At 34.9% G+C, this 12,480-nt stretch overlaps 2 protein-coding genes across 2 annotated transcripts; one reads left to right on the forward strand and one right to left on the reverse strand.

Annotated features, from left to right (window-relative positions):
- Positions 1-3,035: 3,035 nt before the first annotated feature.
- On the reverse strand, positions 3,036-4,019 carry LOC149247397 (carbon catabolite repressor protein 4 homolog 1-like). Its single transcript, XM_089444134.1, has 2 exons — positions 3,810-4,019; positions 3,036-3,683 (listed from the first exon to the last, which is right to left on the reverse strand). Exons 1-2 carry the CDS (start codon positions 4,017-4,019, stop codon positions 3,036-3,038), a joined length of 858 nt encoding a protein of 285 aa, XP_089300260.1.
- Positions 4,020-11,883: 7,864 nt separating this feature from the next.
- Positions 11,884-12,480, forward strand: LOC149247398 (uncharacterized). The gene has a single exon (XM_089444137.1). The coding sequence runs from the start codon at positions 11,884-11,886 to the stop codon at positions 12,478-12,480; it is 597 nt and encodes a 198-aa protein (XP_089300263.1).

Below are 12,480 nucleotides of genomic sequence, written 5' to 3' on the forward strand. Positions count from 1 at the left end.
AACATCCATGTCTGTTATGAAAACCTCATGCCTGCACCTGGGTTTTTATCTTTTCATGTTTTGAAATTGATCCAATCAAGTAGAGAAGGACAAGGGGAAAAATTCAAATGAGAACAAATGCCGAGGGTCTTATATATGCTTCTCTGAAGGGACAACCTCTCCTCACCTTAATTAGTTTACATCCCTCTTCCTGCTTGAGGGTAGTCAAAGAGTTACAAAAAAGGTGAATAATCACCTCTTGGTTATATATACACCCTCATTGAATGAGAAAATGACTTTTTTTGTCTTGGCTCCTCCCACAAGGCATTAAAGAGACAAGCTAGTCCTTTTGAGGAGAAAGTAGTGGCTCCAACGCTCCACTATTGGTGATAATGATGTTCATTAGATACATGTGTCTTAGAACTTTTACTTAATAACAAAAACCTTCAAGGGTAGCATGTTCTTCATGCATGGATTATGAATATTTGTAAGACTATTATGTAGATGTTTGTATTTCATGTTTGCTTTCATCTGTGCTAAAGTAGTTGCACTATTTCAGTTATTTTAATACTTTTCTTCTTTAGAATTTTTTGTAATCGTTGTTATTATTATTCAATCCTTGTGGACTGTTCCAAATGTTACTTCACATATATGTCTCATTGATTGCTTTTCATTCCTATCGTATATTTTGTGGACTCTTCCTACGAATGTTAGATGGATCGTTCTTGGTTACGTGTACCTCTACTATGGTGCTACTATTACCCGTCTCTTAGAGGCTTACTCTTTCCTTTGAGTAGAAGAAGTTTGACAGACCTACAACTAAACCATCACTAGGCACACATTCTTGCTTCTTGAATGCACACACATGTTCTTCTCCCTTGTTAACTGTTAGAGCCAAGGAAAATCTATAAGAATAAATGGCAACCATGTCGATACACTCGATGCGGACCTTATTCCAAATGGTGTGATGTCTAATTGGGACTTCACATTGGGGAGAACCCTTGGTTGATGAATTTCCAGGACCCTTGGTTTGGTAATTTTACGCTACAAGCTTGGGATAGTCTACAATATTCCTTGATGATGAGGTTGTATATGTCAAATGGTGGTGGAACAAGATACGAAGCATAAGTACGCCTCTCAAAACTAGGATATTCATGTAGATGGAAATTTCCAATAAAGTGCTAACATTGTATTTCTCTTGTTGACTGTTACAACCAAGGAAAATCTATAAGAATCAATGGCAACTGGGTCGATACGCTGGATGGGGATGTTACTCCAAATGGTGTGATGTCTAATTGGGACTTCACATTGGGGAGAACCCTTGGTTGAGGAATTTCAAGGACCCTTGGTTTGGTAATTTTATGCTACAAGCTTGGGATAGTCTACAGTATTCTTTGGTGATGAGGTTGTATATGTAAAATGGTGGTGGAACAAGATATGAAGCATAAGTACGCATCTCAAAACTAGGATATTCATGTAGATGGAAATTTCCAAGAAAGTGCTAACATTGTATTTCTCATTAAGTGATACTTAGAGGTCAGAAGTATATATCCCATGCACTTGTGATCTTTTCAAACTATTATTCATATGAGTATATGTTTTCATTTGCACTTATCATAATAATAATAATACTATTAATATACAAAATAATAATAATATTAATAGTGAAATTATTAATGATCATATTAATAGTCAAATTAGTAATGATCAAATAAATAGTGAAAACATTGTTGATCAATTTAGTAATAAAAATAATTATCACCACATTAATGATCAATTCAATAATCAAATTAATTATCCACATTGTGATGACCAAAATAATTATTCTCATATTAATGATCAAATCAATAATTAACATGAAAATCCTCCCATGAATGGTAATAATCCTAACTATTCCTTGGATCCTTCTTCTTCCCCTATCCCTCTAGTTGTTGCAGTTGTTAGCTCTATGCTTTCATTTGTGAGTAACTTTTCCTCCATTGATCTTCATCCCTCATCCTTTCACATCTTAGAGAAATGATTTAATTTTTCCATAGACCCACTTTGAATCCCCAAAGAGGATATTCTCTACTCCATTGAGCTTGTATGCCGAAACCTTCTATCTCATGTAGTTGAAGAAGGAAAAACCTCCCAAACCAAATTTATCCAAAGATGAAGTCCAAATTTATCCAAATGGTTAATCAAGTATTTTAATTTTATTTTTTTCTATAAAGACTATATAATTTGAAAAACTCGAAAGGTTAAAACAGTAAAACATTCAACAATAAGTCAGACAAGCCAGGACATTATACAATGATATGTTTTAAAAGAACTAGATTAATAAAATGTTATCCACCTAAGTGTAAGTAGGGCTGACATTATTCAGAAATATGTTTCAAAAAACTTAAAAAAAGATTTCCATAAAAAGCAAGCAAATGAATAATCAAGTACTTTAATTTTATTCTTTTGCCATAAAAACCATATAATTTGAAAAACTTAAAAGATTAAAACAGTGAAACTTTCAATGATAACTTAAAAAAGCAGCTAGGACATTATACACTAATATGTTTTAAAATAACTAAATTAATTAAATGTTATCCAGCTAAGAGTAAGCAGGGTTGACATTATACAGAAATATGTTTTAAGAAACTAGAGCAATAAATGTGTTTCAACTTTCAAAAATCTCACATTAATAAATATGTTTCAAAAAAAACTCAAATTCAGAAAAATATTTCCATAATAACCAAGAAAATGAATAATCAAATATTTTAATTTTATTCTTTGGCCATAAAAACCATATAATTTGAAAAACTTAAAAAGTTAAAACAGTAAGACTTTTAATAGTAACTTAGACAAGCTATACAGTTATATGTTTTTAAGAAACTAAATTAGTAAAATATTATCCAGCTAAGTGTAAGGAGTGCTGACATTATACGGAAATATGTTTTAAAAGACTCAGAGTAATAAATGTGTTTCAAAAATCTCTGAAAAAACAGATTCAGAAAAATATTTCCAGCGAAATGTTTCGGCAAAACAAATAAAGCTTATTTACTACTTAAATAAAGCTTATTTACTACTTACTGCAGTTTGGGAAGCGAGTTGAAAGTAAACTCTGCTGCAATGGGGATGTGATCGGAAGAGCGATTAACAGTAGGAAGTCCACCTGGCTTCACCTCATCCTCGTCAACCAACTCCAGTAACGACACCACTTTCAATTTGGTGGTACTGTAGAGAATGTAATCCAACGTTCGCTCAAATGTTTCCCGGTCATTCTTCACGAAGTTAGTGAAACGGGGCTCCCCGGTTTCACGATCCATTTTTTTATGAATGTCTTCCCGCAAAGCATTGCATTGAAAATACGAAGAATAAGCACTTGCTAACGGTAATGCATGGCGAAATTCCTTGTGTAAACTATGGACAAAGCCTTTGATAAGGAGTGAGTGGGGGGCGCTTCCCGGCAAAGAATTGAAGTCCCCACATATTACAAGAGGAATATCGGAGACAGAGTCATTCTCTTGCTCCAACTCATTCTCCAACCTTTTGAGCAAACAATCAACCTGCAACAACTTTATATCACTGTTTTCTGGATTTGCATGAATGTGGGTATTAGCTATGACCACAAGTTGATTAGTCTTTTTGAACGAAAGCTGAACATGCAGGGCAATGTTGTCTTTGTATATTAAACCTATCCACCACCATCTTATCAAATCAAACTCTTTCACTTTCTAAAACGTTGCACAACCGTCAATAGTTTCAGTGAAATATCCTCTCTTCTTTTCTTTAAACAGCCCCTCATATCCTAGTTTGGCCAGTTCTGGTTTGAAAAAATTACAAAAGTGGTTGTGTTTCACTTCCTGGAGGCAAATGATGTCCGGCTGAGATTCTAATATTTCTTTTAGCAGGTTTCGTCTGCGGTATTCCCAGCTGAGAGCGAAGGACGGACAGTTGGGAAACTGCTGTGAAGTAGCATACGTGTCTGCCAGAACGTTGTATGATACCACTGTGAATGATGGACAGAATGTCAAACTTCCGGCATTCATGTTGTTGTTAAGCTTAGTCATTTTCTGAGCACTCCGGCGAATCCCTTTCCTTCAATGTAACAAAAAAATCCCTTTCCTTCAATGTGGAGAAGTGATTCGGTCTATAAAACTCTGAGGTAGCTATCCTATTTTCTTAATATTCGGATGAAATCAAAAAAACAAAAACATTGTTGAAATTCTACCACGCTAAGTTCTCAGCCTTAGCTTTCCTTTTGCTCTGAGTTTTTCTATAAGACTTACCAGCCCGCTCTCTTTCGTTAAGACCGCATGCCACTTTTTATCTATAAACATAAATAAAACTCCACGCTCTATAGATAGACAGAAAAGCCAGATTCGTGGTTTTATTTGCTTATTTATTACTTCCATAAATTTCCATTAGCCTTTATTTATATAACTTAGTGTTATTTTTTCGGTTTACAAAATAAAAAGTTGAACGGGACGTCGGCATGATTTGAGCTTTCGTAACCCCACAAAACAAATCAATAACTCATGGTTGGTCATTGTTGGATGACGTAAATAACCATTTAAAAAAATATAAAATTAAATCTTTAATATGCACAATTTATCTTTTATTGGAAAAAATAAAATTAATCCTTGAATGACAGCCCATTCTCAATGGTCTCACAGAACCCATTGTCGAAATCTTATCAATTGTTGTTGTATATTATCAAAAACTTGTTGTAAAGTAAAAAGTTAATTGATGCTTCATTTCAAATTTCTTGTATAACCAATAAAGAATCTCTATCTCATATTCCTAATAATCTAATTGTAGGGTTGATTTGAGAGTCACGAATTCACTATAGGAAGACTTTTTACGTTAAATTCCACACACATTAAGATTTTATTCTTTGAGGAACCCCTTAAATTGTATATGGTTTTTTTTTAAATTTCGAATGCTTCTGACCTTTGCTTCAAAAAATAAACCCAAGTCATTCTACTGAAATCATCAATGAAGAATAAAAAGTATCTGCAACCTCCTATAGAAGTTTGTAGAGATCCACAAATGTCATTGTGAACCAATTGAAAGCATTTGTTTGGACATCATGAAATTGTTGGAAAAATATCTCGACTTTGTTTCCCGTAAATGAAAACCTCACATTTTGCATTTTATTTCTTAAAAGTTGGAAGTTCTTTAAGAATTCCATATGTTTGAAGTTGAGAGAGACTTTCAAAGTTTAAATTTCCATATCTTACATGCCAAAACCTTATTGGTGAAATATCTATACTTTCTACTCCTGCAAAGTCAGAATTATGTGGAATAACTATTCCTTTCATCCTTAACAGTTTTCCATCTTCATATCCTATCATGATTGTTTTCATACTCTCTTTGATTGAGTTTATTTTGACTAAACCGTACTCCATAACAACTTGTTTTCCTTCTTGTCAAATTGTGGCTAAAGATAACAAATTCTTTTTGAAAGTTGGTACATACCAAACATTTGAGATAACGTTTTCTCCAATGCGAGGAAGATAAAATTTTACTACACCTTTTCCACAAGGAGTGTGTATTGTATCATCTACAAGGAAGATTGAATTGAGATGGCATTGTTTAAAATTCCAAAAGAAGTCACATCTAAAAGTCATGTGTTGTGTTGCTCCTGTATCTAAAAGGCAAACATCTTCATAATCACTTTTAAGATATGTGGAGACTTGTAATGATGTTGATTCTAAACTTTGATGTGTAGTAAAGACATGTTATGATCCATCATATTCTTTATCATTAACAAACTATGTTGTGTGTTGATGAAACTTTGGAATTTTTTTAATAAAGGTTTGACAATCTTCAGCATAATTCGACTGAAATCTTTGTCTCTACCCCCAACCAACTCTATTATCCCACAATCATTCTTGGGCTACAACTTTATATCCCTTCTTGGAAGCGTAATTCATGGAATGGTTAAGAGACCATATTTTTCGTCATCATCCGACATTATGTTGGCATTATAATATTTCAAGGCATTTTCATTTAACTTTCAAACCTCCACAAGATCCTCTCCCAATCTCAATTCCTCCAAAGTGAGCTACTTTTTTTTCAAATTTGTAGACCCCCCATAGTTCATAATCTATCTTGGTGAAAAACCATCAAATTTGAGGCTCATCAATCAATTGAGGAAGTGATATATCCTAGCCTTGAGTGCCCCTCCGAGAGTCTAGCTCTATCTAGAAATTACTCCCTTACCCGCCTTCTATATAAACTAATTACAACCAAATCAAGTTTTGGCTTCACAATTTCCATATTGTTTGGGCATTATGTAATTGTTTGACAAAAGTTCTAATCTAATCCTCTATCCACTGAATAAAACTATTGAGATTTGATTGTCTAGACCCACAATGCTTTTCCTTGTTGTCCACCCTCCATACAATTTTAGCTACAAGTTCATTCTTATATTTTTCTCCCCACCAAATAAATTTTTAATATAATACTCCAACTGCTTGCAATACAACCTTTCATATTTAAGTTAATGAAATCTAACATACTAGGATGATTTATTAAGACACATTTTACAAGTAACAATCTTCCCCCTCTCGAGAGAAAGGAATTTTTTAACAGAAACAATTCTTTCATGTTCTTGTTATTTATTATCATTCACCCCAATTTATTTTAATAATTATTGTATATAAAGGGTTGACCCATGCTTATTTACCAAAGAAAATATGCTTATTCAATTTTGGAGTGGGTGTAATGAAAATATGCTTGTAATACTCAAATTTAATAGGAAAACACATATGGCTTTAATTTTAGTCTTTCAAGTACCTTATTTGTATTTACACCCAAAATCTATTGCACACTCTATTTGCATCCTATGACTACTTGTCTTATGTTATGGGTTTGGTTTTGAGCCATTGATGTGTTTCAAGGCTTTTATGGTATATAATCAATTCTTTTATGAATTCTTAATATGGGCACCTCAAATTGTGCTCTTAATAGTGAATTTTTACGGATTTTTATGATTAAGGTGAGAATAGTTCCTCTTACATTCATTTTTATCAATGTTCAAGAGCATTTCATTACACTTTTTTTATTAGGTGTCCATGTTGTTGAAAAATATCTCTTCAAAACTAGGAATCAGATATTTTAGTTTCAAGAATTATCTCTCTTCAAAACTATTTCAAAAAAGGTTCTCAAGTTTGCTTAAATATATTTGATGAACTACCAAAATTTACATTATGGTGTAAACTTATTAATATGCATGGACGCTAATAATAATAATAATTTATGTGTCACTGTCACATATTTTATGGAATATTCCGTTGGATGTTTGACAAACACTCCTTGGTTGCTTGTGTCTCTAATAGGGTGGTACTATTATCTCTCCCTTAGTGGCTCACTTTACTCTTTCCCTCCATAGTAGAAGAAATTAGACACACCTATAGCTAAACCCTCACCAGACACACCTTCAAACATTTAAAAGGCACACAAGTGCTCCTCTCTCTTATTGAGAGTTATAACTAAGGCATATATATAAGAATATGTGGAAACTATGCCAATACTTTGGATGGGTCTCCTGCTCCAAATGGTGTGAGGTGTAATCAGGAATTCACATCAGAGGGACCCCTTGGTTTATGTATTTCCAGCACCATCAACAATGTTGTTAGGAGTTCTAGTGACAAGTTGTTCCTATTGTGTGCATTTTGAACCTCTCATCTCAAATGAATCATCGTCAAATCTTACTCCTATGGTGTTTCTCGGATTTATCCCTTTATCAATTTTCAATCCCCAATGAACCTCTCTATCACTTGTCTCAGTTAAAGTTTGATGGTGAGGATGGAACATGCATATCCGTACACATTTATGATTTTCTTAAATCTTATGAATCTTACCAAATTGATGATGAAAAGTTTGTTTCTCTGGTTTTCTTCATTAACCTTTAAGGTCAAGTTAATCAATAGTGCCATACCTTATCACCTACCTTCTTCCATTCTCCATCATTTCCTCAACGAACCTTATCAAGCCTTTTATAGGTATGATTACTGAAATGTTTATGAGAGAATCATCAAATTAAGAATCAAGACTAATGAATAAGTTGAGGATTTCTCTCATCTATTCCTTCCATTTCGTTATGAATTTTTAGAAGACGCGGATTGGGATTTCATTTAAAAAAATAAAAATTTGCTTCATGCCTGACAGGAATTTCGTTAAACATGTCACTAATATGCATTCTATTGGTTTAAACAACATGTTTGAGCATAGGGGTGTCATAATTATATGGGAATCATTAAGAATCATTGATGCCCCATCACAATAACTATATTAACATCTATTAAGCCTTATATTCATTGTACATTTAGTGATTAACCAAAATATGATGACAGCCATACATTTGCATTGTCATAAAACTCATTCATAAGCACCATATAACCAATAGAAATATAAAGGATATAAAAACCATATAAACCACATATGAACAAGTATATTTACTGACAAAATACCATTGAGGGAGATATATCTTATTGATGAATGCAAATTCAAACCAAATTTGCGACTTCCACTTTCCACCTAACCATAGATTGGTTGAACCAAATGTCTCTTCATCCAACCATCCCTGTGCCATATACCAAGCATCAATATGGGATATCACAGAACAAATCCATCAAAATCATACACAGGCTTCTAGAAGCCAAACCACCTCAACCCTCAACCAGTGGTTCGTCCTCACAGTCAGAAGTCATTACCCCTCATCATATTGGTTTCTACCAAATATTTCCAATGTTCTAGAGCATCTCTTCCAGCCGAGGCTCCAGATATAGTAACTCAGCCACAATTTCTATCGGGCTCCAGAGTCTTTTTCCCACCAAGGCTCTAGGGCTAGAAACTCAACCCACCAAGGGATCCATAGAATTTATCCAACCAAGGCTTTAGGATTACTAACTCAACCCAAGCTGTTATAGGTCTCCAGAAAATTTGTTGAACGAAGCTTCCTGTAGCTAATAACTCAACCCACAACCAAAGGAGCATGAGAACCAACCAAAAAACAAAATGGAAAGTCCCCCACAACACCATGGCTATCCAGGAAATGGAAAAGGTAGGGAAACTAATGCCAATCGAGGAAATTCTCCATGGAAATGAAAAATATGACTAAGAAACCACATGCATATGCCACGCATGCCAAAACTAGAAAGGAAACCATACATGAAACTCAGTACCTACAAGAAAAACCTATTGTGTTTGTTGATCACAATGTGCTCTTGCACTTTCCCACTCTTTCCTTCACCTTCTTGTTCCAAATCCAAAGAATACTAAACTCGTTCCATATTCCTCAATGAAAACTACAAGTATCCAAGAGTATGAGAGAGAGAATAAAATGAGACCTCCGAAATAGAACTAACAAAATTCTTAACTAACCGAAGCCATGAACTGATGCTTAGAAGCCTTTTTCATTAATGAGGCCTCTATTTTATTAAGTTTTAATTATTTTCATTAATTTTCCTCCTCACATGCAACATGCGACCTTTCACCTTCGTTTTCTCTTAATTCCATTGTTTTCATAAATAAATGCCAATAAATTCAACTTTGTCTTCCAAAGCCCTTACCATTGCCTTTTCCAATTTTCATATCCATAATAAACCAAATGAACACCCACACAAGGATGTTTTCACAACATTCAACTTGGAATATGTGTCCGATGACCATGGTTATTATTTTACCTTTATTAATTTTTATTACATGGATTTTCTAAATAGGGTTGTACATGTGGAAGCTATCCTCAAACCATGCATGATTTGGCTCAATATTCAAAACACTATTTTATAATCCTAGAAAGTTCTAGGATCCGCGAGAGAGTTAAGGAATTTCAACTTCCATTAATGGTAATATCGTGATCTCACGACCCTCGTAAGCCCCATAGACTAAGTCAGATCTCGTTTCTCATGCACAGTCATTCTCTTTGCATGGTTTCACTTTATGAAAATTCATTTTTTGAAAACTGTTTGTCATTTCAAATGTAATCTTTAAATTTTTCAAGATTTTAGTTTACAACGTGTTCAGGAATCTTTTTCAGTTCAGTGATATTCATGCAAATATCTTGCGTCAACCTCATGTTTGAAATGTGTATCTCCCATAGAGTCATGGAATTGCGAAGTTAATCACTCCAAATACCATATTTGGCTAAAGGGATCATGCCTATAATATTAATTTCTTAGTAATCACCGAATCAACTACTATCATTCCTTGTGTATGTTGTATTGTAAATATTTCCCTTCATCACACCTGAAATCCTCTTGAATGATAATTAATGCACAAGTCATCACGTAAATCAAATTCAACTTCACTCACTATGTCCTGATTGGTCCCATGAGTTTGTTGTGTTGGCATACCTTTTAAATCCTTTCAATGATTGTGTTGCTTGCCTAATTCATCACTAGTTCCATGAAAATGATTCATCACATTTTTCCTATGAGGAAGTTGGTTCGATTATTCAGAGCATCCACAGATTTGTCAAAATTGGTTCATCTTTGTTAATAAAAAATAGGAATCATGTTCTTTAACCGACTCATCTAATCATGATTCTGTGTTTGATGACTATCATTCAACTTACTATTTTCCCATTAACACATCAAATGAAAATTGTTTTACACCATTCATTCTTAATGGTTTAACATCACACTTTTCGAGTATTGGTTGAGTTGTTGAGGAACTTTAGCCTTTCTTGTTCATTATGTCAGTTCTTCATTATCTCGACATGACTATTGAATTTGATCAGATCTATTTTTCCTCACAATATTCTCATTGTAATGACGTGCCTCTAATTGAAAATTCATCTTTCCAAATATTTTCGGGTTTTCACGAGGATTATCATGAATTTTACAATCCAATCGCTAAATGGTTGGAATAGTCTTACCTCACAAGCTTCATCACAAGAAAATAGTTTCGATATTTCCTCACACTTTCTAAGGAATTCAGTGCATATGGAGAAACACTTGCAGGAAGATTCAAAGGTTTGTTGAATGACGGTCCTCACAAAAAAGGTAAGAATATAAACTGGTTAGATGTGGTGTCTATCGCTTATATTTCTACTAACAGGAAAGACCTTTAATTTTTTGTGCAAGTTATTCAAGTTCTTATCCTTTCTATTCCACACTGTTTTAGATATGTTTAAATTGATTACATATTTATGATTGCAGTTGGGGAAACATTAAGGTGGCAACATTGAAAATTCCATTATATACGACCCTGACGACATTGAAAGTGACTAGGGTTAAAGTGAAAAATTCATACTTTGGTTTTTAATCTGGGACTAGGAAAGGAAAGGCAATAAGAGAACATTACACACTGGGCAATATCTTTCAACAATTTATATTCATGCATAACTCACGCATAAGATGCAAGCAATGTTTATTCATAATATAAGAAAAAATAACCTTCTCCTGAAAAAGGAAAATGAACAAAACTCCAATCATCAACCAAATCAACATTTTCAATTGAAAAATTCTAAAGGGATCTGGCGAAGCGACTTCGGCTCTGGCGAATGCGGCTAGGGTTTGGCTGTGTGCTCAGACGGCACAGACTGTTCAGTGCAGATTACCAGCAAGGACCTGACGACCTGTGCAGGCTCTTCAAAACCAAGGAGGAAAAGGCGTAGGGCACATGGGAGACCCCCAGGGGGGGGCTTCTGCAACCTCCCCCAGCGTACATGTAGTACAGTAACACAATGAGAGATCAATCCGATTTGGATCAATCCATGAGAACGTCATCAATCCAGAAATCTTGCGCCAGAATGAACACAAAGGAAAAGAGAACCTGAAAGACGAGGAAAATGGAGAGACTGTGAAGCCAACCCCATCAGAGGGTACTCAGAAGGTCTCTTCAACCACATGCAAACCAATAGCCACAGATCAACCCAGAATCAAACTGCCAAGGGAAATAATAGAAGCCCGAATCCAATACATGACTGACCATGCACTCATCGGGAAGTTCATAGGGTTTTGGCCGACGGAGAAAGCCCTTTACAGTTGGATTGCCGCGAAGTGGAAACCTAAGGGAGATGTGACACTGCAGTTAGACCCAAAAGGATTCTTCACTGGAATCTTTTTTTGTCTGGAAGATAAATATAGAATCCTGGATGAGGGTCCTTTTTTCTTCAATTCTGCGGGCCTATATCTGAGGGATTGGGGTCCCAGATTCAACCCAGATCAGGAGGATCTTACATGGGCACCAGTCTGGATAAGACTTTATGGATTACCAGACGAATATTGGGATGAGAACGTTCTGAAAAACATAGGAAATGGCTTAGGGGAATATATTAGGACTGCTGAAGAAACGAAACTCCGAAGATTCACATCCTACGCCCGCTTATGTGTCTTCATGCGCCTCGACAAAGCCCTGCCGGAATCGGTAAGTGTCTCTCACCGTGATCATGAGTGGATTCAGCCTTTAGACTATGAACATGCTCCATTTCGCTGCCGTAAATTCCATGCCATAGGGCATCTATTTAGAGACTGCCCCCTGAATGTTCAAGATAAATTCCCCTCACCCTCTGAATAA

This window comes from Pinus tabuliformis, chromosome 7, assembly GCF_031772625.1.
Source record: "Pinus tabuliformis cultivar Carrire ecotype Pingquan chromosome 7, CPIR1, whole genome shotgun sequence".
NCBI lineage: Eukaryota > Viridiplantae > Streptophyta > Pinopsida > Pinales > Pinaceae > Pinus > Pinus tabuliformis.

Excerpts from the sequence above, each read along its gene's own strand:
- LOC149247398 (XM_089444137.1), top strand. The coding sequence starts at position 11,884 with ATGACTGACCATGCACTCATCGGGAAGTTCATAGGGTTTTGGCCGACG.
- LOC149247397 (XM_089444134.1), bottom strand. The coding sequence starts at position 4,019 with ATGACTAAGCTTAACAACAACATGAATGCCGGAAGTTTGACATTCTGT. Across the intron at positions 3,684-3,809 it reads ACATCATTTGCCTCCAGGAA|AAAGTGAAAGAGTTTGATTT; the intron begins GTGAAACACAAC and ends GCAACGTTTTAG.